Source organism: Poecilia reticulata, chromosome 21, assembly GCF_904066995.2.
Source record: "Poecilia reticulata chromosome 21, P_reticulata-male-v2, whole genome shotgun sequence".
Classification (NCBI taxonomy): Eukaryota; Metazoa; Chordata; class Actinopteri; order Cyprinodontiformes; family Poeciliidae; genus Poecilia; species Poecilia reticulata.
The window spans coordinates 14,790,520-14,816,054 of NC_088850.1; the positions used below are offsets into that span (position 1 = coordinate 14,790,520).

General features: G+C 39.0%; 1 protein-coding gene and 1 long non-coding RNA gene across 16 annotated transcripts in view; one reads left to right on the forward strand and one right to left on the reverse strand.

Annotated features, from left to right (window-relative positions):
• Positions 1 to 624: 624 nt before the first annotated feature.
• Positions 625 to 25,535, forward strand: part of LOC103457710 (clathrin coat assembly protein AP180) — a 28,348-nt gene continuing 3,437 nt past the window's right edge. For 3 of the 15 annotated variants that reach the window (XR_014085519.1, XM_081602232.1, XM_081602233.1), the window contains exons 1-18: positions 627 to 1,090; positions 1,210 to 1,499; positions 10,061 to 10,203; positions 10,950 to 11,025; positions 12,340 to 12,442; positions 12,912 to 13,005; positions 13,090 to 13,201; positions 13,283 to 13,389; positions 13,476 to 13,517; positions 14,015 to 14,088; positions 15,268 to 15,280; positions 15,382 to 15,509; positions 16,218 to 16,291; positions 16,547 to 16,561; positions 17,102 to 17,272; positions 19,123 to 19,221; positions 21,915 to 21,989; positions 22,872 to 22,970. Coding sequence is in view for 13 of the 15 variants with exons in the window: in XM_081602232.1 (XP_081458358.1) it covers positions 1,370 to 1,499; positions 10,061 to 10,203; positions 10,950 to 11,025; positions 12,340 to 12,442; positions 12,912 to 13,005; positions 13,090 to 13,201; positions 13,283 to 13,389; positions 13,476 to 13,517; positions 14,015 to 14,088; positions 15,268 to 15,280; positions 15,382 to 15,509; positions 16,218 to 16,291; positions 16,547 to 16,561; positions 17,102 to 17,272; positions 19,123 to 19,221; positions 21,915 to 21,989; positions 22,872 to 22,970 (1,555 nt within the window). In the remaining 2 variants the exon portion in view is untranslated. The other 12 variants (XM_081602234.1, XM_081602235.1, XM_081602237.1 and 9 more) reach the window with 10 other exon arrangements.
• On the reverse strand, positions 6,803 to 10,125 carry LOC103457709 (uncharacterized). The gene is made up of 2 exons (XR_014085520.1): positions 10,034 to 10,125; positions 6,803 to 9,956 (listed from the first exon to the last, which is right to left on the reverse strand). It is a non-coding gene; the product is annotated as an uncharacterized LOC103457709 (long non-coding RNA).

Sequence of the window (25,535 nt, forward strand, 5' to 3'; positions counted from 1 at the left end):
AGTGGAATAGACAGACTAACAGATATACAGACAGTTAGTTTGTAAACAGTTATTTACACACATTTTTTGCTACCAGTTTTCAATGATTAACTGTTTTTGTTTGCTTCCAATTATTTTACTTCTATGTTTGTTTGTTCTACAAACATAGAACAAACAAACGTTACTATTTATGTTATACAACTTTGATTCTAATCTTGTTCTCAAAAAAAGATGTAAAAAAAAAAAAAAACTGAATTTCTTGTCAAAAGAAATTGACCACCCTAACACGTCTTGCCATAATATATATTTAAAAAACTAACAAAACTAACTAACAAAATAGAAGCTTCACTAAAATGCCCCCATTTTTTACGAGGTTTTACAAAACTTTTACTTACTCATTAGAATTTTTGTGGCTAGATTTGTACTTCATTTATGTGAAGAAGTGTGCGAACTTGTGTGGCGCAAAACGTATCACGGTTTTAAAGCAGAGCTGATGTGTAAAAACCCCTTTAAAATATCTTTGTGGCCTGCAACGTGTGCCGCAAAACCGCATCAATGACCTCGCTGAGGGAGGAGCGACTTGATGGAGAGGTAGACTGACCGATCAAATAAACAAACGAGATAAGGGTGGGAGGGGAAAAGACGAAATTCCTCTTCGCCCTTTTCCTGTTCGTGGCATCTTGCGCTGCGCAGCGTTAGCGACACCACCGGGAGCTGTGCGCATATTTTCTATTCGTGTAAGGAGCACCGGAGGCGGAGGTTTCTGAGCAGATCGACAGGCAGTGCGGGCTTCTCCGCCTAATATGAAAGCGTTTTTATCCTGATGCACCGATGCGGGAGGAACTGCGACTCATGGGGTGCTGATTTACGTTTTGCATTTTTACAAACGCGGATGTGTTTTTGCACGATCCGAGAGGCCTCGCTTAAACGGCATCTTTCTGCAGCTCTAATTATTTTTTATTTTTTTTAAATAACTGCAGCAGGCTGAGAGACGAGCTTTCAGTCCCCGCTGAGTGTTACATAACCGAGTGGCTTTAGCTGTCCAAGGTGCTGAACTGAGCGGTCGAACCTCAAAACCGGGGGACGAGCTGTGGGGAATACACAACCTTGTGTGAGTCTAATGTCATAGCGCACGTTTTTATCGACGCGACCTACTGATTTTTAGCGCAAAGATATAGTTAATCTGCTGTTTTATTTGTGTGTGTGTGTGTGTTTTTTCCGCCCACACAGAAGGTCAAAGGCCTGGAAAGCACTGGATCCCACCTCGGAGAACAGAAGTGGAAAATTGGTGAAGATTGGTTATATTGCTCGCAATTTTTTTTTTTTCACCCCACGCCATCCCTCGGGGAGAAATTAGTTTCTGCGGTGGTTGATTGAGCGAAGAGGGAAAATGTCGGGGCAGACGCTCACGGATCGCATTGCCGCTGCGCAGTACCAGCTAACGGGATCGGATATGGCCCGGGCTGTCTGCAAAGCCACCACTCACGAAGTGATGGCGCCCAAGAAGAAGCACCTGGAATGTAAGTGCAGTCCTTTTTTCTTTTTTTCCCCCCCTCAAGCCCCTTTTTCTATTTCTCACATTTCCTTTCAGCCAATAGGCTCCACGCCGCCTTTCACACAGTCCCAGACCACATGCCATCACCGCCATTATGATGAGTTATTTTCTGGTTCCTTCATCTTAATTGGGTGTGGTGCCATAAGAAAATGATGTAGCCATGGTAACGACCCCTTTGGTGACCCTTTGTGCCTGTCTGAAGTGAGAATGACGGACATCCAAGATCCAGCGTGGTGGAAGCAGGTTCTATTTTAAGATAGACAGACAAGTTCAATGCAATTCACTTTTTTGTGTGTGCAATAATTCAAATCACTTCACACTTTTAAAACAGACTTGTACAGACAGTATCATAATGCTTAGAGAAGAAATAAGGATTTTCTTCTTTTTTTTTGTTCCATGAATTAACAGGTTTTCTTAAAAACAGAACTGTAACAGTTATCAGTATTGCCAAAAGAGAAGTTTAACAAATTTCAAGGCTCCCAGTATAAACTGAAGCAGACGACAGTGAAGCAGGAACTAGTGTTGGTAGACGCTCATGCTGTGCTCCATTTACCTCTGAAGTCAGAAGTTGGATCTGGGAATGACACTCGACCCAGTTTAACCATGTCCCAGATCCAAGATAAAAACACAGAGGGTTTTCCTTATCGATAGTCACCAGGCTAAGGTTTGTTGGCAATACCAGAAGATATCAATGCTTTTCTACATGTTGTGTTCTTTCAAACACTATTGCAATATTTTCTTAAATACATCTTTATATTTCTGTGTGAGTGAATGATCATACGAACTAAAAGCAACCTGAGGAGCAGATACACTATTTTTTTCTTTTTCCACTGTAGCTAGCATACTGTCAGGCATATTGCGTTTTGAGGATGGGGTTGGGGGGGAAACCTCCATCTTCCCCATCTTTCATTTTTTTAACTACAACTTTTAAAATTTTAGCTTATGGAAACAGAACCTATCAAGAAACAGCATCCTTCAATAAAGCTTTCCTAATGAATTTGTTTTTCTCTCTTTTTATTTTATACTATGGCGATCGAGCTATGTCAGCTGGCCAAACCTTCAGTCAGTTGTGCAACAGACATACAGCAACTTTAGTTTATCTCAATCAAAGTTATCGGTGGTGCTCCTTTTGTTTCTACATTATGGCTTTCTCAACCCGTTTCCAAATAGCCAAATGTAGATTTGTCTGGGGAAAGTGTAATAGCATCATTTAGTCACCTGAGTAGGGCAGGGGAGTGCTGCATGATTCGATGTGCCACACAACAGAGGAAACTCGGATTTTAGCTGTTTAGAAACCAACAATTAAAAACTTGGTCCATAGTCAGCAATCAGCCACTGCTGGTTAGAGGCTGTCCAAACAATTTACCTGTTAGTTTGGTCAATATAGAAATATAGCAGATGATTAATTGAAAAAAAAATCACAGTCACGGTTTTATTGACACATATAGGTTTGAGAACAGGGACCGCCTTTAGACAAGTCATCGTTAGTCACCATCATGACTCAAACCAAAACCGTGGTGTGGCACTAAGAACAGATGACTTATGATCTTCTTATCTCCGTGTCCCTCTCCGTTTCTGTCTGTACCAGACGGCCCCTGGTTTATCGCCTCATTCTGGGGCCTTACATCTTCTGATCCGCTCTCCTGCTGAATAATTTAATAATGAGCCAATGACTGCTCTGCATTATTTACGGAGCCAAAGGTGGCGAGGCCAAAGCTAGAAGGCACCAGAGACCAGCACTTCCTCCCTCCTTGTTCTGTCACTGTGTGTGCTCTTACATTTTCTTCTCCCTCTTTAGCTGTTCTCCAGTGCAGACTTTGTCATTTTAACAGTTTATTGAGCTGTCTGTGTTACACATCTGTTTTACTCTCCATCTCTTGCATATGTGCATATGATGTCCGATTTAACTCCATCCCAAACACAAATGTTATGGGTTTGTGTGTGTGTGTGTGTGTGTGTGTGTGTGTGTGTGTGTGTGTGTGTGTGTGTGTGTGTGTGTGTGTGTGTGTGTGTGTGTGTGTGTGTGTTTTTAAGCATTTAGTTTATTTTAAATCTATTTTAGTGCAACGGAGCAATCTTGAATGTAGGTCACTGTGCTCTTTATTGCAATTTTTGGCCAGGGTAACACACTCATCTCAAAGCACAGGAAAAAAAGGGCCCTGTGGGGATAAAAGAGAGCTTCAAAGAAGCAGAAAACTGCATTGAAATAACTCACAGACTCAAACCACTTTAGCTGACCCTCATTCATAGTATTCTACTTCCAGTGCAGAATGAAGTCAAATGGCGTTATTGTTTTCTGATATGCTCTACAGCCCTTGGAGTGGACATGCTAGAGACTGTGGCTACCATGGCAACTGATTGAGAGTTTCAGGGTGTGTCATGGTGATGACAGAGGCAGAACTCTCTCACAGATGGTGTTGTGCTTTGATCCAAACACACACACACACACACGCACACACACACACACGCACGCACGCACGCACACACACACACACACACACACACACACATACAAATCTGCTTTAATGTAACTATTCCTGAATATTCAGTTAACAAGTGATTTAAACATCACAAAAAATATAATAATCAAAGTAGTATTGCAGGAGTTTCACATTCAGATCTGTGGTTAAAAGATATCAGGGGAGCATATTAGGATGTGAGAGACACTGCACTGAATTACACAAATCATCTATTTTCTTACACCAACGTATTTTGGATGTGTAATGGGAGGGTTTATATTTCTTATAAATACCAGAGATGATGTCTCCACAAACAGGACTAAAAACATAAAACTCATCATTCACCACTAATGTCAACAAATCTGACTTCCTCCAAAGTCGTGGTGCACACTTAATAGTCTAAATTGTCCAGTAAATATGACACAATGCATTAAATTTCAGCCCACTTGCTTTGTTGAAGGAGACTAATGTTGGACTAACAGTTTAAATGCTGAATGGAAATCAATGTAAAGTAATAACGTTACATGACATTTAGCTTGTTGAAAGTCCGTCCAGAGTGATTTCCTGGGATTAGCTGTGGCCCAAAAACAAAATAAATTCTTGTGAAAACATTTATTTCAAAGCCCCAGCTGTCATGTTAGACTCAGTTGACGTTTTTATTTGCCGTTTTACGTGTCTGCTGAATGAGCTTTTAAATCTGTTGGAGAAACAAAATAAAATGACTTGTTTTCATAAGCATCTAATCATTGAAATTTTTGATTTTATTGGTAAGATTTGACTTAATTTAATTTTCTTAAATACCAGATTGGTTACAGTATCAGGTTTTTATGTTACATCTTAAGTATATTTCCTACGTACATTCACAAACTAGTTATAACTGTTGAAATCCTTTTTAATTTATGATCTCATTTGAAGAGACTGTTTACATGTGTGAAGCTACTGATGTAACTCAATTTATTTATTTATTTATTTTCTTCAGTGAAGTGCTGTAAGTAGTTAAAATCTTACCTGCAATGGATTGTTCTCCTGGCATTTTCATTTGGAATGGAAATAAATTAGCTTGTCCTAAAGGCTAAACAGCTCTAGTCCTAGTAATATTCCTTTCATATCTTCCATGTCCAAAAGTTTATTTATTACACATCTAAAATATAAACCTTATTATATTCTGCCACTGCTGTAGATTATTAGATACACCATTATTTGCATTAACCAACTTTAGAAGCAAATGTTGCTCTGATTAAAATTTGCTTCATAAAATGTACATGTTAATTGTGGATTTGGTTATAAATGACAAACTGCTTATATATTCTTTAGTGAGTCCTTGCAAGAATAATGTTGAAGACTTACAGAGCTAATAGGTTTATTATGACTGAGCTTGAGGTGAAATTATTGAACACATTTTCAATTTGAATTGATTTCCATTTGTCTCTGTCAAAATATTTCCTAGATAGTTCCAGAGAAAGTCTGTTATTTTATTTCATTTTCAGATAGTTTTTTAGTAGTTAGCCCCTTTTTTTCCAGTTTAGTGTAGAATTTAGGTGGACAATTATTAGAAATTTACATATAGGTTATGTGTAAAATTTTGAATGTCAAGAATGAAAAGTTTTGTTTTGCATAGATACAAAAATAACCTGATACCTGATTGTCACACCTAAAGAATTTACATTAGTAAGCATCATTTCTTTGACAGTCCTGGTGAACTTGACCTCACCTGATGGTTTGAGGAAGCCAAGCAGCTGCAGTTTGCTTATGCTTTGGACCAGCTCAGCATCAACATTGGGTGTTTTTTACTTTCTGGAACTTTCTGGCTACAACTGGAGCGATTTGTTGTGTAACATGCCGCACAATTATCACAGCCAGTCTCAGACACAGACACACACTTTCCCAGCATGAGACCTCACAGTTCATTCTTAGAACCCTTCTGTGGGCTGTGGATTACCGTAAGAGCCTTTATATAGCACTGCCAATCCTCATTACGCATGTGTATACACACACACTGGTTTTGTGCCAGTGTGTGTTTGCGGCAGGTGATGACACCACAACAGCAAGCCTGGATTAGTGTGTGTGATATTGCCCATCAGGCAACACGTTTCACACCTGTTAGCGGATATGAAAGCAGATTCACCGTCACAGTGAGGAAGAGTTGCATATCACATAAAATGGCTGTGTGATGCTGGATTCACAGTGCTTGTAGGGATACCAGACTTTCACCGTGTTTGTGATAATGTAATGTTACATAACATTTCACCAATGTAGACCATGTCTGGGAGTGTATATTAGAAAAAAAAGCCACAAAATTGGTTAGAGGAACGAGACAGAAATCAAACACCGAAGGATGTGAATGATCAGATGTGGGAAAAAAAAGGGAATTACTAAAGAATGCAACAGTGTTGGTAGAGAAACCTTGCTAAAAAAAAAAAAAAAAAAAAAAAGATCTAACATTGCTGCTGTCTGCATCCCAACATGAAACATCATGCTTGATTAGGAGCATTGCCATCTGGTCAAAATGTTCAGAGGTATTGGAGTTTAATTAGTTCCCCAAAGATCAGAAGGAGATCAGTGAGCATCAAAATAAAGCCAGATCAAATATTCACATTCCTTTTGATTTTGAGCGTTTCTTCTTGTATTGTTTGGTCCATTTCATGCTGAAATGATTGTCATGCTGAACATGTGCTGGTGCAGATTATGATTTTAGTTTTCGCCCTTTCCCAACAAAGTCAGTGGATGGGGCTAACACTATAGCTAATAAAAGCAGTATAGCTGATCTGAAGTGGACTTGATGTGCAACTGTGCATGCAAACCATTAAGATTTTTTTTTTTAATGGACCACAGTTTTATTATTTCATAATGCCCAGAAACCATGAAATTTTAAATGAATACATAAATTAATGGATATGATTTTAAAATAAAATGACTTCAAATTTGAAATAATTGACTAAATACGTATGTGTGTTTTCACAAATTCTCACAAAGGAAGTGACTGATTTAGAAAGCTGGCTCAGGTCAGTGGCTGAAGCTTAAAAACCACTCCAACCTGTGCTGTCAGAGAAGGCCTGCTGCAACATGTACTTTGACTGCTCCATTCTCTTTGCAAATACTGTTAGAAGTTTGTGCCTAAATGTTGGAAAGAGATTAAGAAAATAGCAATTAGAAAGTCCCAAAGCTTCCCAGGTGGCAGACCTTTATGCATTGTTTAAAGCTGTGTAATATTGTTCCGCTATGCTTGAGTCTCTGGTGGAATAAATAGCATGTTCTCTGTAGTTTGAACGTTTATTGGAGAGGATTGTGCCCATTAAAATCCCCAAGAACAATGATGAGGGAGTTTAGGTTCTCATGTCTGCTATCATCTCATTAAGCTGTTTTTCAGCTTCTGATGTGCAAACTTGTAGTGGGTTGTAAACATAGGCCAGAACAAACAAGGACATTAAAAGGTTTGCAGTCCATGAAATAATTACCTCAGTTAATGTCATCTGGTGACATCAGTACACAAGTTTCATTTAAAAGCAAATCCTACCACCTCTATTTTTCAAGACATCTGATCCTGCAGTACGCAGCCTGAGGTGCGCACACTGCACCAAGTTTTGAAAGTCCAAGTTTTTAGAGTTAAGGAAGAAGCAGAACTCATCCTACTTGTCAGCCAGGGAGCAGACATTAGCCAGGTATATGGAAGGAAAGGGTGTGGGGAGAGCCCTTTTGCTGAAGCTTTACGAGGATGCCATCTGTTTACCTCGTCTGCATCTTCGGTAAATCCCCTTTGAGAGCCACTGAGCTGCCAACCAAGACCTCGGTGAAGCTGAAGTAGATGATGAATGGAGAAATAATGCAGAAGAGAGAGCTGTCTGATGTTTGGCAGTATCTCTATGGTAAAAACGACCACAGAATGGTGGCAGAGAACAGCACGAACGCTCATAAATAAGCAAAGTACAATAATGCAAAGTACTGAGGCCGCCAGCTCGAGTACACTGCAGTCTTAAGTGCAGAATCAGCAAAAATAGAATTGGACCTAAGGGACATAAAATGTAGCAAGACAATTTCTCCCAAACCACAACACCACCAGCAAACTGAACAGCTGATGCAAAGAAGGAAGGATCGAGACTTTCGTGTTGTTTACAGCAAATTCTGGTCTGAATATTGAAGATGAAGTCAAGACTATTTGGATCATGCAATGTTCTTTCAATATCTTACACACTTTTAATTTACTATTCATTGACACTTTTGAAGGTAGGTGCTGTAAATAATACTTTATTTTTGTTGTGCCAAATGTTATGGTGACGTTTCATGTGTTATATAGTAGACAGTTTTCATTCAGAGAAAACAAAACGTCAGACATACCAATGAAAGCAGAAGCTTATACCTGAAATAATACATTTTAGATAAGCTACATATTGTTAATGTACTGCTTCTTGTATTGATCTCTAAAAAGGCAAGTTAACACTACGCATACTCATACAGAGAGCAAATCTGCAGACATTGACAGACGTCGCCACTAATGGGAGTAGAGGAAGGTTGTTTCACTAATTAGGTCTGAAATACTTGAACAGCGTGCACTCAAAGGTATCCCAGAATAAAAGTACTCCAAGGTTACAAGTGAAGGACAACAGGACTTTTCTTAGAGAATAGAAAAAAAATAGCTAGGCAACAAGTGTGAGAAATTGGCTAAGAGGAGTTAGAGCATCGAAGCTGTTTGTGTTTGGCAGCAGGCTGTAGAGAAATGGGGGCCGGGTTTCAAGGGCTCAATGTAAACAGATTATTACTAATCACTGATTCTGCAGGGAATGTTTTGAATCCCACCCCCATGTCAGCAGACACAGAAAACAGAAACAGTTCACAACGTGTATCAAGTATGTAATATACATAGTTAAAAATGTACTTATACCTGTTATAATTAAAATAAAATACAATCATGAACTGAGATAAATAAATTCACGTAAAAAACCCCGAAATGATCAATGCTACTTAACCAAATATAATTGAATAACTTCACGTAAAATGTATTATTTTTCAATTTTTGTATTGAATCACTTCATGGTGACTTTACTGAAGTACAGCGTGCAATAATTTAAGCATTGGTATATTTATTTTGATATTTAAGATTTTTCACATTTTATTTTAATTAAGTGATGAACCATTTCCATATCATCATAGTTTTGAAGCAAATCAGCAATTTATTTGATGTCAGCCTTTCACATCAAAACATGTAGACATGGTTAATATTAACATGGAGATGTGCATGAATAGCGACAAATGCAGTCCAGGAAAGTTAAAATTAATTAATTCTGAAATAATTACATTTAAAAAGAAAACATGGCCAAAATCAGCTTTGAGGCTTTTAGGCTTTGTATTTATTATGTAATTAACAAATTAGCTTCATCATAAAATGAAGAAACATATATCCCATCTATTTATTACAACTGTGATTAAATAGAAACATTACTAAAAAAGTTATTTATCCTCTTTTTTTTTATTGCGGCAAATTTTTCCATGGAGAGCTTTTCATACTTTACATGCATAAATGTCAGAGGCATTGCAACTTTTTCATCCATTTTTTTTCTGGATTCTGGTCTGTGTGACTTGTTTATTCTAACCACAGTTACTTGTCTACACTTTATGTTGCTCCTCAACATTTTATATCTAATTAGGTATTCATTCAGTGATCCAGCCCCTTCACTTTGGCTACTTCTCTGTCTGATTTAGAGTCTGATGTGGCAACCAGAGGCAGAGGACATGACACAGCATTTTTTTTTTCCCTCTTCAGTGTCATTGCGTTTGTGAGAATCTGGCCACATGCTACCTCTTTGCTCATCAGGTCTTCCTCCAGGCTTAAAACTCTCTTGAGTGTCCAGAGAGGCTCTGCAGTGAAGAACATTAATTAAAGTTTAACTAAAGTACTTTAATCAAAGAATAACTTTGTTTTAGTCTATATACCTGTACTCTCATGCTTAATGTCATGAGAAAAGCTGAGGCTAAAAGGCAAAAAATGGGAGTTTTGTATTTGTCTTTTTTATTATGTTTTCTTTTTAAGAAGAAAAAAAAATCTCACCTTTTTATTCTTCCGGTTGTGTTGCAGACCTGGTGTCAGCCACCAACACCACCAATGTAAACATCCCTCAGATGGCTGACACGCTGTTTGAGCGATCCACCAATGCCAGCTGGGTGGTCGTCTTCAAGGCTCTCGTCACCACTCATCACATATGCGTCCATGGCAACGAGGTCAGTGGGTGTCATTTCGAGCACATCTGGAGCTGTGGATGTGGGCTACTTTTGTCTCATAGGAAGGTGTAGTATTACAGCCAGATAATGAGATGATACAGAACATGAACAGCCGAAGGTGTTAGCAATATTTTGCGAAAACGATGGATTTTACCCGATATGACTCTACAGATTTCCAATTGTAGTTTGAATAAGCTAAAGACTAGCTTAGTCAAGCTAAGCTAGTCTTAGTTTGACTATTGGTGCTTCCTGTTTCAGCACCAATAGGAAGCTTTGAAGCAGATGCTAACTTTAGCAACAGCTGAGGCTAATAACTCACCAGTTGGCATAATCTTCAAAATGCATACAAATCTGTATCCCACCTCACCATTTCTTTTAGCTTGCAAAACTGCTTCCAGATAAACAAGTGAACTGTTTCCTGTTTTACTTCAAAATAAGAGTCTCAAACGTAGATACAACACGGTGTCGAGCTCAAAGCTTCCAGGCCTACACTACTTTTTTCACATTTGAGACTTAGAACAACAAAAGAAATCACACTGAGACAATAACAAAATAAGCTTTTATGGTACAAATTTCACAAGGAATATTGTGACATTTTAATAGTTCAGGATCTCATTCCACAAAAAGCTATTGAGATATATAAAAAAATTTATTGCAAAGGTAAAGGTTTGTGAACATTTAAGAAATGAATGTATGGATGCTCGATTGTAATATGACATGTATTTTGCCGTCTATGTATTTTTCAGAGGTTCATTCAGTATTTGGCTTCCAGGACCTCCTTGTTCAACCTCAGTAATTTCATTGACAAAACTGGCTCTCATGGTAAGACCAATAAACTACAAAACCACAAAGCATACCTAAGTTGTACTCTAAAAAATGCTGAGTATTTGTTCAGTTTTCCCTTATGAAGATTTTTGTTCAGGTTAGCGGAAAGGGGGCATCTGAAATAAGGCCGGAACATTTAAATAGAAGCGTGTAACTGAGATTATTATTCATTTGGGATGTCCAAGACGTTTTCTCGACAATGCCAATTTGGGTCATTTAAGATGAAGCGCTTGCCGATATCAAGGCTCAGGCCCAAAATCCTTCAAAAGTTTGTCCTAATTGGAGTTTCTGTAAAAACAGTCCTCGACATTGTACTACAAGAAGAGATTAAGCAGGTTTAAAAAGTTACTTCAGTTTTTTGATAATGCATCAAGATGTATAGCTGTTTTTTTGTTTTTGTTTAGTTTTTTTAAGAAGATCTGTTACCACGCATGCAGCTACATTTCTTCAGGAATTCAGCTCACATCTTTCCCTGTTTACAATGTTTTCATGTGAATCATTTTATTGGAGGGCAAGGCCCGTTTGCTTTCCGTGTAATTTGATTTGTAAACACATTTAATAATAGCTTAGTATTTGCTCTAAGTGTTGTAAAATACACTCATTAGTATTTCAACTCTCACCCACACAGATAGCTTCATGAGCAGGGGTCACATGACACAGAAGAAGGGAGGCAGCCGACACATTGTTTTTTTCCATTGTGAAATCACAGAAATGGCTGGAAATCATGCAGATTGAGAGAACAAACTCTGATTTGTTATATTAACAAAAAAATAATAAAATAGGCCCCTTGTCATGATTTGTGGTAGTTGTGGTGTGGAACTAAACGCAGAGAGGTGAGGCAGCAACTGAGTTTGATGATTTAATGAATATCTCAAATGAGTAGAAAAGTCCAGGCAGCACAGGTGAGCAAATGGCTAAGAGCTCAAACTCTGGTAGCAATTGGAAAAACCTCACAAGACAACAACACGACGTACGACAGCTAAGATGAGGATCTGACAGGGAAACTCAGACACAGCTGGACACAGCGGAGTATAAATGCAAGAGGAGATAATCAGGGGAACGAGACAGAGCTTTGCAAACTACTGACAAAAAAATATGCATGCATGCATCTCCAGAAACATCACATCTTTCAACTGCATAGGATGGTAAGATATCTTAAGCTGTAGTTACGTCTTAATTTCATTCAGTGCTGATAGGAATCTATTTGTTTACCAGAAAAGTTAATGACAAGCAGCTTTTATAAAGAATCAAAAAAGATGTTTTCTCAAAAAAAAAACTTTTCTGTTCCTTCTCATTTGCATATCTGTGTAGGCTATGACATGTCTACATTCATCAGGCGGTATGCACGATATCTGAATGAGAAAGCCTTCGCCTACCGCCAAATGGCTTTTGACTTCACCAGGGTGAAGAAAGGGTACGTTGAAGCAAAACCTCAAACTTCACAACAGATGACATCCCCCAGTTTTGTAGTCATTTCAGTTAAAACAATAGAGGCACAGCTTAGCATCTAGTACTGAGGTTCTACTTTATTATCCAGGCTGTTGCTCAGTATAGGACAGCCATGTTGGATTTTGAGGTAGGTACTAGGGATAGACCTCTCTCACTTGGGATTCTGACTTTGGGGTACTTCCTGTTCATTTGCTCAGTCTAGAATTTGGGAATTTAGATTCTAAGTGAGAGTTAAGTAATAAAAACATGTTTTTTTCTGTTGGGTGTCTTTACAAATAAATAAAAAGTGGCACGTATTACTTGTTTGGCATTTCTTTGAGTATAGGTGGTACTCAGAAAGTTTTTTGTTTTTTATTTACTGAATGGTGCTTATTATTAAAAGGTTCCGGAACAGCTCTTCTTTATGTGAAATAATGTTTGCTGTGTCTTCGCAGTGCCGAGGGAGTGATGAGAACCATGACCACCGAGAAGCTGCTGAAAGGCATGCCTGTTCTGCAGACTCAGATCGACACACTCATGGAGTTTGACGTGTGTATTTATAGTTTGTCAGTCAAACCTGGCGTACGTTCTACAAAGCTTTCACTTTATTGATCTGGATTTGCCTCGTTTCAGGTTCATCCGAAGGAGCTGAACAACGGGATCATCAATGCTGCTTTCATGCTTCTCTTCAAAGATCTGGTGAAGCTGTTTGCATCCTATAACGACGGAATCATCAACTTGTTAGGTCAGTGTTGAATGAATAATGAAGACATTGTTTAGTAAGAACATTTCTAAATGAATTTGTGACGCTCGCCTTTGGTTCCAGAAAAGTTCTTCAAGATGAAAAAAAGTGATTGTAAGGAGGCCTTGGAGATTTATAAGAGGTTCCTGACCAGGGTGACGAAAATTGGGGAGTTCATGAAGTTGGCTGAGGTGAGTTCAAGCTATCCTCTGCATCATCACTTTCGTACTGACATTAATTTGGGCTTTTGGATCTTATTATGCCTTTGCTTTCACAGACAGTCGGAGTGGACAAAAACGACATTCCTGACATCAACTATGTGAGTTACTTTTTATAAAAAGTCATGCTTTTTGGGTAATTTATGACTTTACTGCTGGGAAGGATGACGATCAAGAACTCTCTGCACATGAATGCCTCATTCCTGATTTACACCCTCACACAAACACAACCAGACGCCTGTGCCTCACCCCACTATCTCCCCACCCAGTGTCTCCACCCAGGGGTGGTGGTGGATCTAGCCGATTCAGATGACGAAGACTGCCCCTTTACACCCCTTGAGGACCCGGTAACCACAGAAACTAAAGGGTGCCCTGGCTGAGTGCCTGTTTAAGTGCAGGATGAAGTGTCAGCATGTCAATCCTAATTTGATTTCACTTCGCAAATGTTTAACACCTTCATATAAACGCATGTATTGCAGTGAGACTCTGCAGGAGTGTTGCCGCCTTCTTTGTGTTTCATACTCTAGTGGATGCTCTTCAGTAGTTGGCTTATAAAGGGGCACTCAACAGTAACTCCACTTTTGATTTCTTTTGTCAGGCTCCCAGCAGTATCCTGGAGTCTCTGGAAACACACATGAACGGTCTGGAGGACGTAAAAGGTGGAAAGAAAGGGTAAGGCTTTGCTACACAAACGTCTTGATCGGAAGAACTTATCGAGCGCAAAATCCAAAGTTATTGGGGTTGATGTCTTATAAACCTCCCCCTACTTTTTGTTTCTTTGCCATAACTGGACTCCCTATTTTTCAAATACTAATTAAAGCAGATAAACATTGAAAACCCAGGAGTAGCAGTGAGATTTAAATATAATTTAGTAGCTAGACCAGTGATTGGGAATGTTAGTTGATTGAAGATGGAAGAAGATGGTATATGTAGAATTGACACCAGTGTAATAAAAGGGACATTTCTTTTGCTTCCTTTAACTTCTGTTCTTTTTTGTTCTCTTTTGTGTTGATTTGGGAACACCAGTGAAGGGTGAGCACATGTTGTTTTTGTCTGAAGCTTAACAGTTCCTTAAAGACTATCTACATGTATTTACTGTTTTCAACCCACCAAAGAGGTTCATGTTCACGTTCTTCTCATGTGAATTATGTTGCTGTACAATGTCTTATTAGACTGTAATGCAACGTAAGCTTGTTTTAAACGTCTCTAGCCAGTAAAGATCAAGTATTAACAAAGACAAAAAATCAGTAATTTATAGAAAAAGCATAAGCTGTGTTCTATCAAGTGTTTTTCTTTTGTTTTTAGTGTTTGAAAAGCTTTCTTGAAAATTCCCTGACATTAGATAGCTTTTTTTGTTTTACTTTTAAGTTGTTTTTTTAATTATTATTTTAAGAGGTGAATTCCCACAACTTACTTCACATGTGGAAATGTGTGTCGTGGTGCTGTGATTATATGTGCAATCTTTGAGGAAAGATCGCACATGTTTAAATAAGACATGTGTCTTGAGGAAGACACATGTTTAAATAAGTTGTAAGCCACCTGTACTTCCATATGAAATGTGAATCGATGTGTGAAGAGCATGATTTTCCAAAGTGAATTTGGCTAAAAGGAAAAAAATAAATCACACTTTGACCACGTTTGTTGTTAAAGTTGCATTCAAGACACAGGTTTTCACTTTGGAAATAAACTCTTCATAGTATCACATATTGGGTATTATTATTGATTTCCTGAGGAAACCCCCTCCCCCCCCTCCCCCCCTAAAAATAAACTCTATCCCTCCATTTGTTTCAAGTAGAACTTTTCCGTTTAAACAAACTTCTCACAATTTTTCTCTTTCTTTCTCACTTTCAGGTCTCCAACAAAGGTGAGAAATTCATTTAAATCAATCCTTTGTATTTCTTTAGTTTTGCTCTTTCAATCAGACGCGCCAACTTGAAGGTTTTTCTTTTCCCACATCTTATTCAGGGGTCTCCAACAAACAACGTGTCTCCAACATCGACTCCAGCCAAATCTTCAAACGCCGTTCCCACGCTGCAGCCGCCCCCCGGGGACGGAGCTGCCGCCGCCGCCGCTGCTCCTGAGCCAGCTGAAGAGTGAGTTCACTGGTATTCGTTCTCATTTGATCTCCTGTAGTTCAATTTTATTTGACTTCAGCTGATGTTGTTCAGAACAATGATTAGGACAGACAACCTAGACGGCTCACTGCAGTTATTAAAAACACATAACGCAGTTTAATGATTTTATGGATTCTTCAGGAAAAGGGCAGCTGATGTCATTGTCAATCTGATTGATAAGAGAAGAACAGAACGGTTGTTCTAGAGGATGTGGTGCCTGAAATCATGTCAGTCATCATGACTTTGCATTAAAAAGGCTTCGTGGGAGGAACGCTGCCGATAACAACTCAAATCAATTATTTATCAAATGATCAAGAACTTCAAGGTGAGATGTTTTGTCGCTGAGAAGACAGAGCACTTGGGAAGTTCATCCAATGCCAGATCGTTCACTTCGAAGGGCATTCAAAGAAAGAATGAGGGTGAAAAAAAACAGAGAGCTTACTCGGGATCGGCAGCAGGCAGATGTGATTGTCGGCACGTGAACAGCGAAACGAAATGTTTCATGAGGATTCCTCTTCTCAACTTACAGGTTTTCCTGAAAACCCTTTCATTACTGGACGTGACATTTTTATTTCTTGGTTTATTTCAGGTTTAAATGAAGGTCACATATGTAATGTTCTCTTAATAAAGTATAAAAATAAAGATCCAGTATAAACTAATGATCCTGATGTTTGTGCTATTCTTTAGTTCTTTGTTGGACTTGGATCCTCTGGCCTCCACTGGTCCCACAGCGCCATCAGCTGCACCAACATCTTGGGGAGGTAAGAAGCTCCGTCCGGTCAAATCGCCTCCTACAACTGGACTGAATGTGCTAATATTTGGACACGTTGACACATATATTGAAACATGTAATCGGTGTGTCTCGGTAAAACTTCAAAATGGTCAGCTTCTCAGCAGTTGCCGATAAAGAAATGTATGAAAGCTTCAAGAAATAATTTTGGAATCTAAATTAGGAACCTTTCACAATAAATCCAGTCTAATGAAATATATGTTTTCTCCTATGATGCATTCCATAGATCTGCTTGGATCAGGTGAGTGTCACGTCCTTCCGTGTTTAACCTCCAGTATCTTATCAAGGATAGTGTAGCAGTAGACTATCTTGATGTTACCAACTTTTATTCCTTCCACCGCTAATATAGAGTCAAAGTGACATTGACTCAATAATGCCGATTGAGTTTAAAATTAATATTAAACTAGACTTTAGTTTAGTACTATTGTCACATGGTTACCTCCCTGTTTGTCTCCTGTTCTCTTTAGTCTGAGTACTCTCTTTGTTTCTCTTTACCTCTTCTCTCTTCTCCCTCCACATACTCCATTGTCTGTTTTTGGTTTAAAATGGGGGCTACTTTTATTATTTGGCAATTTATTTATTTATTTATTTTACTTATGTATTGAATCTAAATTAAATGAAATGGTTTGATTTAATTGGAACTTTGCTTTATTTTTCTTTCTTCTGTCACTTCGGTGACTCCTCTGGTCATTTTGGTTGCTCCCTCTGGGTTTCTTTTACTGCCTTTTTTGGGGGGCGGGGGGGTTGGGGGGTATTTGAAACACACCTACCCCACTGGCAGAAATGGGCGATTCCTTGCTATCTGAACCCCCACTCGCCGCAGAGGCCGCCCCCTCCCCTGCAGCAGCAGCGCCCACTCCTGCAGCGGCAGAACCTGGCGTCTCTCTAGCTCCTCCCACTAGCACAGCAGCCGCCACTTCCCCTGGTGCCGCCAATATGGATCTGTTGGGAGGTCAGTGGGCTTCCAGAACATTCTCTGCAAAGGAATACCTCTGGGAAGCTCAACCCCGAAACCCATCTCACAGCACAAAAACACACAAACACAGACACATTCTCAATCTCATTAAGCATGCACAGTGAAAGTATTTGCCCTCTTTCAGATTTTTTTCAGGTTTTTTTTTTTTGTACCTTGTTTTTTGTTGTTCAACTTAAATGTTTACAGAAATCAAATTCATTTTAATATTAAACAATAAACAATGTCTGATAAAACTTTAATTGTAGTTCTTAAATTATGATTTCATTTATTAGAGGTGGGGGGGGGGAAGCGATCCAAGTTATTCTGGCTTTGTGCTAAACTGGTTGTCATCAAACAGCTGATGTCAGCAGTTGGAAGCTGTCAGTCACTATGATGAATTAAAGAGCATTTTCTAGAGTTTCTCTTTCTCTTTTTGTGGAATCCTGAGCTCTGATCCTAACTGTAGTCCATTAGATGTTGTTACGGGTTCCTGTGTGACCTCCTGAATATCTTGGAGTCATTTTGATAAGTCTGGCCTCCCTGAAAATGATCACTTTCAATGTTCTCTGCCTTTTGTTATGGTGGCTGTAGTTCACTGGAGTCCCAAAAACTTTACAATATCTTTGCAACTTCTTGCAGACCAATAGATGTGTTTTCAATCTTTTCTTCAACTTGTTTAGATCAGGGTGTGATGCGCTGCTTTATTAAATATTTTAGCTTATTTTTTGTAGTCAGACAGGGTCTATTTAACCAGTTCTTAATATAACAAGTGTAGCAGTATTCAATCTCGGGTGTAGCTAGTGTCACTTTATCCAAAATAATCTTATTTCTCAGGGAAAATATATGATTTAACATTTTCCTTTATAAATTATCTCATACTTTGAAAACTACGTTTCTTATTATTGTGTTTGATGATCTGAAACATTTAAATATAACAAAAAAAGTCTTTAAGGGGATAAATACTTTTTTTTTCACAGCACTGTAGGTCGAGAAAAAAATATTTGCACGATACAAACAAACCATCCAAAGCCGTCACAACTATCCACACTGACGCACATTCCTTCACTATAAGCTACTGTTTGAGGGGTTTTCTTATGTTTTACCTTATTTATTTTATGTAATTGCTTCTGAAAATGGTAATAAATAAAGAAATAAAAAAGAGAGTGAAGAAAAGAGACACAATTAAAGACGGACAGATATAAGGAAGGAAGAAAGAAACTTTACTGAATCAAGAAAAGATGAGATGGAGCTACATAGTTATAGTTGAAAAAAATGATATTAATTTGTTGCCCAAATGTAAGTGGGGAAAGTTGAACAAAATAACAGTTTTGTTTCTTTTTAATTATTACCTTGCACCAATCTTCCTTCAGGAACACTTTACACACTTACAGCTGGCTTGCTTATAAACATTCCTCCAGATTCATTGTCACATGCATCTTGTTTGATGAGCTGGCATGCTTTTCTTTTATTTCATTGGAAAGCAATGCCGTGAAAACCCTCCGATGTGGACGGACGCAGCTATAAACGGCACCCGCAACATTGCGTAGATGGCTTATTCTGCTTTGTGCGGTAGATTAGTCTCTGTGTACTGCCTCCTGTCTGTGTATCCATTTATCCATTCACCTGTCAGTCACTGACGTTTTGTGCCTCTGCTTTTTTTTTTTCTTTGCTGTTTTTGCCCAATTTCTTTTACAATGAAAAACCAGGACGTAATGGACCTTCTCATGCAAATCTTTGTTTTCTCAATACTTTCTTTACCTCTAAGGATCTATTGACTTTTCCCCTTTTCTTCTTTCGTCTGTACCTCCGTCGTCTTGCCATTGGTTGGCGTTTCTGTCCTTCGTCAGACGCCTTTGCTACACCTGCTGCTTCCTCTGAGGCCCCTGCTGCAGCAGCAGAGGGTGGGGCTGCTGCTTCGTCCACCCCAGCCACCAACTCTGGAGCTGGTGGGTGACTGTAAATCTGAGTCTGCATGTGTTGTGAATGAGCTGAAGTTGGTGTAAATACAGATAATAAACAATGTTTTTTTTTTTTTTTTAAGTCTTGTTTGGAATCATTAGTTATACATTTCATGAGGATGTCATGTTTTTTTTTTTTATAATACTGACATGTTTTATTATCTCCCTGTAGACTGAAAGCTTAATGCTTTATGGTGGTACATAAAGGTGGTAGTGGGATATACTTGTCGTAAAACCTTTATTCTACAGCCGCTGTGCATATCTTAGCTAAAGCCTGCAGTGTCATCTATTAGCCAGTAAAGCTATTGGCTTCAGTAGAGACTGAATACAGGCAGCTTGGAGAGAGACTGCAGAATGTCACGCTGTTTGGGTGTCGAGAGATATGTGGTTTTTGGTCTCCTGCATCTGGAGGACAACATTACTTCATCTAAATTCCCTGGACAGCAGAAAATAGCACTGGATTTCACTGCAGATGTTGTATGTATCGGAGCTGTCAGGCAGAAACCTAACATCTTTTAAGGAAACGAGAACATCTTGCTTCTATGTATATTCACACAGTTTGGTAAACTTTACTCCCTTTCTTTCTACCTCTCATTGTAAATGTGTACACCTCCAGATAGAGGTGAAGGGTAATCGGCAAAGTTGATTTTCACAATATGACAAAAAAAATGGAGAGACAAGGTTTTGGCTTCACGGTAACAATGTCTGACAGGGTTATGTATGTCTTAATCAAGAACATTGCTTGATTAAGACAAGGCGGATTGACAAGATAAGGCATGTCAATTGTCTTTTCTTAGAAGGTGTTCTGCACTAATTGTTTGACACACAAAAGCACACTTACCTGCTTTTACACTTTTTCTGTCGTTTGCCTTATAAGAGGTTTATGTGCTGCGAAAGCAGTTACTGCCTGCTCCAGTTGTTTGCATTTTTTCCCCCCCATCAGAGAATCTATTTTTAGCTGTTCATATTCCCACTGACAGCTGGAGTGTGTTGGATATCTGCAGGTTTTCTTTTCCTTTCATTCCTCACATACTTTCTTCTATCCCATACATTTCACTGCCATTGCATGAGACATGCAGAGCAGTTCAAAGAATGTGAAAGTGCTACAGAATAAAAGCATAATTGGTTATATATTATCAAGCACAAACATGAATTACCCTAAACTTTCAATCGGTGTCATCGTCGTTATTTGATCTGCTTTGAATTGAGTTCGGTGTCTAACATTCCCTCTCCCTCTCCATAAACTCCTTAACCCCAAAGACCCTTTTGCTCCGTCGGATGGCAAAACCAACACTGCATCTTCAGGTCTAGATCTTTTTGGGATGATGACAGTGGAGAACAATAGCTCACTGGACGTCTGTTTTAGCTCTATGGAGACTCAGGCCTCCCCTTCCCCATCCCCTTCACCGCTCTTCACCTCCACATCCACCACCATCACCACCACTGCAACCATTTCAGGCTCCGGCGTCAACAGCGCAGCGACGGACCTTTTCGGTGGTAAACATGAGGCATACAAGTGAATTTGTGTTTTTACATCTTCCTGCTCTGATGCTGCTCAGTTAAATCTGCTTTATACTGTCTCGTTTTCCCTTATGTTTTGTGGGTTTTTCTGCGTTCAAAACTTATGAAAAGTTTACATACACTCAAAAGGAGCATGAGTGTCATATAATTTTTTTTTTTAATTTAAATTTAAGACTGTCTTTAAACTGTTTTTTTAGGGTGGAAAGTTTATACAACTCCAGTTGAATTCAAAAACAAGAATTCAATGCAAAGGACTTGAACTGTGTTGACTTTATCTAATTCACAAATGATCAAAGTTACACATAGCAGCACAAATCTATGCATAAACCCTCCATGGTTTATGTTCAACGGCAAGTTGCAAAGAATCAACATACTTTCTGTTGCGGATTACAAATTTTTGGCATAATTCTAGCTGAATGGGTTAGGAGTTAGGGTTAAGAATAAGTCAAGTTTTCTCAGTTTTAAAAGTCTCACATGGACCTCTCCTTGGATTCTTCAGTCATTGTGGCCAAACAGCTCAATCTTTTTTATATAAGACTTTTCTCCAGACATCATATAGCAAAGCTGATACAAATTTTGGTCAAGCTTAAAAGTTTTTATTTGATGAAGGATTGCCTTTTTTTTTGTCATCCTCATTCCTGGACCATGATGATGATGTTAGAGTTGCTTTGCTGTGGACAGTGAAATGTTTCCAGTCATGGCAGGTTTGAGCCTTGGTGTTTGCTAGCTTGGCCTTGAACATCTTAAAATCTATTTCTTTCTCCTGTGAGGAGGCTTAGTCTAACCCAAACTTTAAGGAGAGCTTGTTTACAGCTTGTCTACAGTCAGAGAGGTAGCCAGAATAAGGGAAGAATCTTAATGATGACAAATAAATTTGAAGTTAAAGTGTAATGTCTTAAAGAAAACATTCAGTGAAAACTCTGCACCCAATTCTTGTTGCTGAAACGTATTAATGCGTGTTGTTTGATCATTCCACTATGAAAAAACAGTGATGGAAATTGATCAAAATGAATATGACCATCAAGCCCATTACGAGTGTCTTTGAACTGTTCAATCCTTCTTCTGTGTGTCTCTCCTCTGTCTGAGTCTCATCAACAGGTTAAGGAATTCTTTTTAAATGGTCTTTTCTCTGTTTTGTTTTGGTGCACATGCCTTCATAGATATGTTTGACTCCATGCCAGACTCGAGCTTCTCCAAAACGGACCCCTTACCCAGCACTGACTTGTTTTCAGCAGGTATTCTGCAACCCGGTTTTGCAACCTTGCGTGCGCCTTCCTATTCTCCCAAAAGTCGTGTGCTGTTTTTGCTTCCAGCTTTGTCCTAGGCTTTATCAGGGAGTAGAGAAAAAATAAAAACACATAATATTGCTCTCTTACAGGTCAGCTACAGGCTACTCAGCTGTTTGAAGCGTTTACTTTTGTTTCTTACCTTTCCCTCCCCCCGCCCCCCCCCCCAATTCCAGCATGTACTGCGTGCACTGCAACTTCAACTGATAGTGCATTATAATAAATGAGAGTGATTGCTCAAAGTGCATTTGTGTGACTGCGTGTTGGGGTCTAAACATCATCTCCACCTTGCCTTCTCCAGCCGATTTGTTCAGCTCCTCTGCACCCATCCTCTCCTCTGCACCACCACCCAAAATTGACACAGGAGGCATCATGAGCTTGTTTGGTGGTGGGTAACATGAGTGACTGTCTGCCCTCAATCTGTCTCCACGGCTCTTGAAAACACCATCAAAGAAGAGAAGGGTGTAACCTGAAAAGTTTCCCCTTCTGTGATTATAGCTGCAGAATTTCCATCTGTGGCCTGCGTTTGTCTGCCTCACATTTTCTACCTCTTCCAGTATCACATGCTCAACTTAGTTGAATGAGATTACAGAACATTTTGGTGCTATATAAATGAAACAGAAGTTGAGATGTTTTAAATTGGGTGAGTGTGTGTTTTTGACTTGCGCTGTGGCACCGTTTTTAACTCTAACCGTTTTGTCTGAAATTAGCGGCGTTGACGCAGAAGGCTGACTATTACCCTTGTTTGCCCTCATGCTGCGCTGGAAATGGCTGAATGTGTTTCGGCCTGGCATGGCATGATGTGGTCATGTTTGGGATGACCTGCGACAGAGCCTACAGGAGGGGATGCCCCAGCTGCTGCTGCTGCTGCTGCACCAGCTGCTGCTGCTGCTGCACCTGCTGCGGCTCCAGGTTCTGAGCTCATGTCAGGTAAATCGTCATGTGTTATGCACCAACCTGCAAGATATGACACACATTTCACAGGTTTTTATGCATAAAGTAAAATACATCTCTAATTCAATGTGTGATTTTACCAATGGACTTGTCTTTACCATGGAGTTAAAGGAATTTTTTTAATGTGTCTCAGAGCTGTTTTTGTGCATTTGTGTGTGGGTGTGTGTGTCATTTCCCTTTTTACCTGCAAGCATTCGTCTCATCTTTGCATGATGCCATGTCATTTTAAATCTAATATCCTCACATCACCCCAGAGCATTATTCTGATGCCATCCTTTCTGGAAGCTACGCTGTGGCATTTAACCTGTCAAATCTGATGCTTCACAGTATTTGTCACTGTTAATTTTGGTAACTGTTAAGGAAATAGTCCTCCGTAATTCAGTTCATCCCTTTGTGTTTTATTGGCAAAGATTCCATTTAGTTTGTTAAAAGTGTGTTTGTATTTAATGATGATTTTCATACACGTATGGTACCTTGCAAAAGCCATGATTGGACTTTTTCCACATTTTGTCATGTCACAACCACAAACTGTAGAGTGCATTAATGGGATTGTGAGGTAAAAATTCACATTCCAGCAGCGAAATGATGATAAAGTTACAGTTAGACATACAATTTTTTCAAGTGCTATCATGGTCTAGTCAAAGTCCAGACCAGTTTCTAAATTCTGTGGCCAGATATTCACGGGCACATCAGATATTTTCTATAAACATTAGAGTTGGCTTTGTTGATTTACACCAAACTGCCTGGTCTAAAAATAATGGTCTAACCTTCAACTAAAAATAAAATAATTGTAAGGTTCATCAAAATATCTGCAAACTACATAAAACTATTCCAAACATACTCAAAGACTTTTGTCATTAAACAATCAAGCTGTACATGTTGGACACTGACAGCTTCTTTGACAAGTTCAAATGTTTTTATTGCCATAAATTAAATGTTGGTTGTTAAACAAAAAACACAATATCCAGACAGAACAGCTTTGTGAGAAAGTTGTCCCCAACACAGATAAGACACAGCAGACAGAATGTCACAGATGCTGTGGAATAAACTTTTGAAGGGATATCAATAAATGATTTATGATAATGGTCAATAAATGACTTTTGCAAGGCACCATATTTGTCCACTACTGATTTTGTTGTTCCTGTCTAAAAATGGTAAGTTCCTTTAATGTAATCACTCAAAACGTCCTCAAGCCCTGATCCATGTTCATCTCACTCAGTGCCACTTACCTAATGTCTGCTGTACTGCTGCTTTATGGCTTAACTCTTTCTCTTTTCTTCTTTCCATATAAAAATCTCCACTGAACTCTTTGTCACGCGCTATTTAAAAAGCTCAATATTTCTTTCTCACTTTGGCATCTCTTGCTTGTTTTTGCTATCCTCTCTTTTTTTCCCCTTGCGCCTCCCCTGCTCTCTTTCTCCATCTGGCTCTTGGGCTGGCTCATTTCTTGCTTCCTGCAATTTGATTGGGTGAGTTGCGTTGCTCTTTAACACGCTAAATTCCCACAGTGCACTGCATTGCAGTGGCTCAGCTACACTGCACTGTCCCCTCCACCACCAGATGCTGGATGCTGAGATAGACTGTCTGTGAAAAACAAAAGCAATATGTATAGTGTTTAACATCTAACCTGACTTAATTCAAGCTACAATGCTAGGATAAAGTCAGCTGAAACCTATTTGCTTACTTATATCTCTAGCTATTTAATATTTATTTTTAAAGAAAACTTAAAAATAGGTTTGTATGTATTCATGCGTCTTGCTATTTTTTTCCACGCACACTATATGGAAATTCTTTGTCATCATCTGAACTCACTATAATCTCGGTGTTTATTGATCATCCCAACTGCTCTGTTGTCATAGAGACACCTTTTCGTTGTCATAGTAATCACCAGTTATAAGGAGATGTGCTACAGAGTTGTGGTAGAGTGTGAGAATAGCTCACACAGGATGCTAATGTCTGCCTTCATCTCCCATCCTGCCCCTTCCTTTCTTCTGCCCCCCTCCCTGCTGTAGTATTTGATGGGCTAGGCGACATAATGAAGCCCACTGTGACCCCTCAAGCGGGTGACGTTGACACCTCCATGGCTAACATGGCAAGTAGTAAGTAGTCATTTAGGATAAGTGCAGACTCGAAGATGATGCAAAGTAATGTAAAAAAATGTGTATATTTAGAGGATACGGCTGCTATTTCTCCCTTGAGATGTTAAACATGCAGCACAATAAAAATGAAACTACAGATTATCCTGCACAGTGCTTTACAGGCTTTATACATTGACTTTCTCAGGACTGTTAGAGAAGCATTGCAGCAAGAGAAACTAGTTTCTCACTGGGCATCTGTTATAATTTTTTACAAGTACAACCATTGAGGCTCAGAGTAATATAACCGCAGTCACTTACATTTTATTTGATCATGAAAAAAATGAGGCAAAACACATAATTTAACAAACAGAAATTGGACAATGGATCAAAATAAATTGACTTCACACTCTTAGTGAGACGTCACCATCTATCTATGTCTCACTAAGCTCAGCCAACAGCTGAC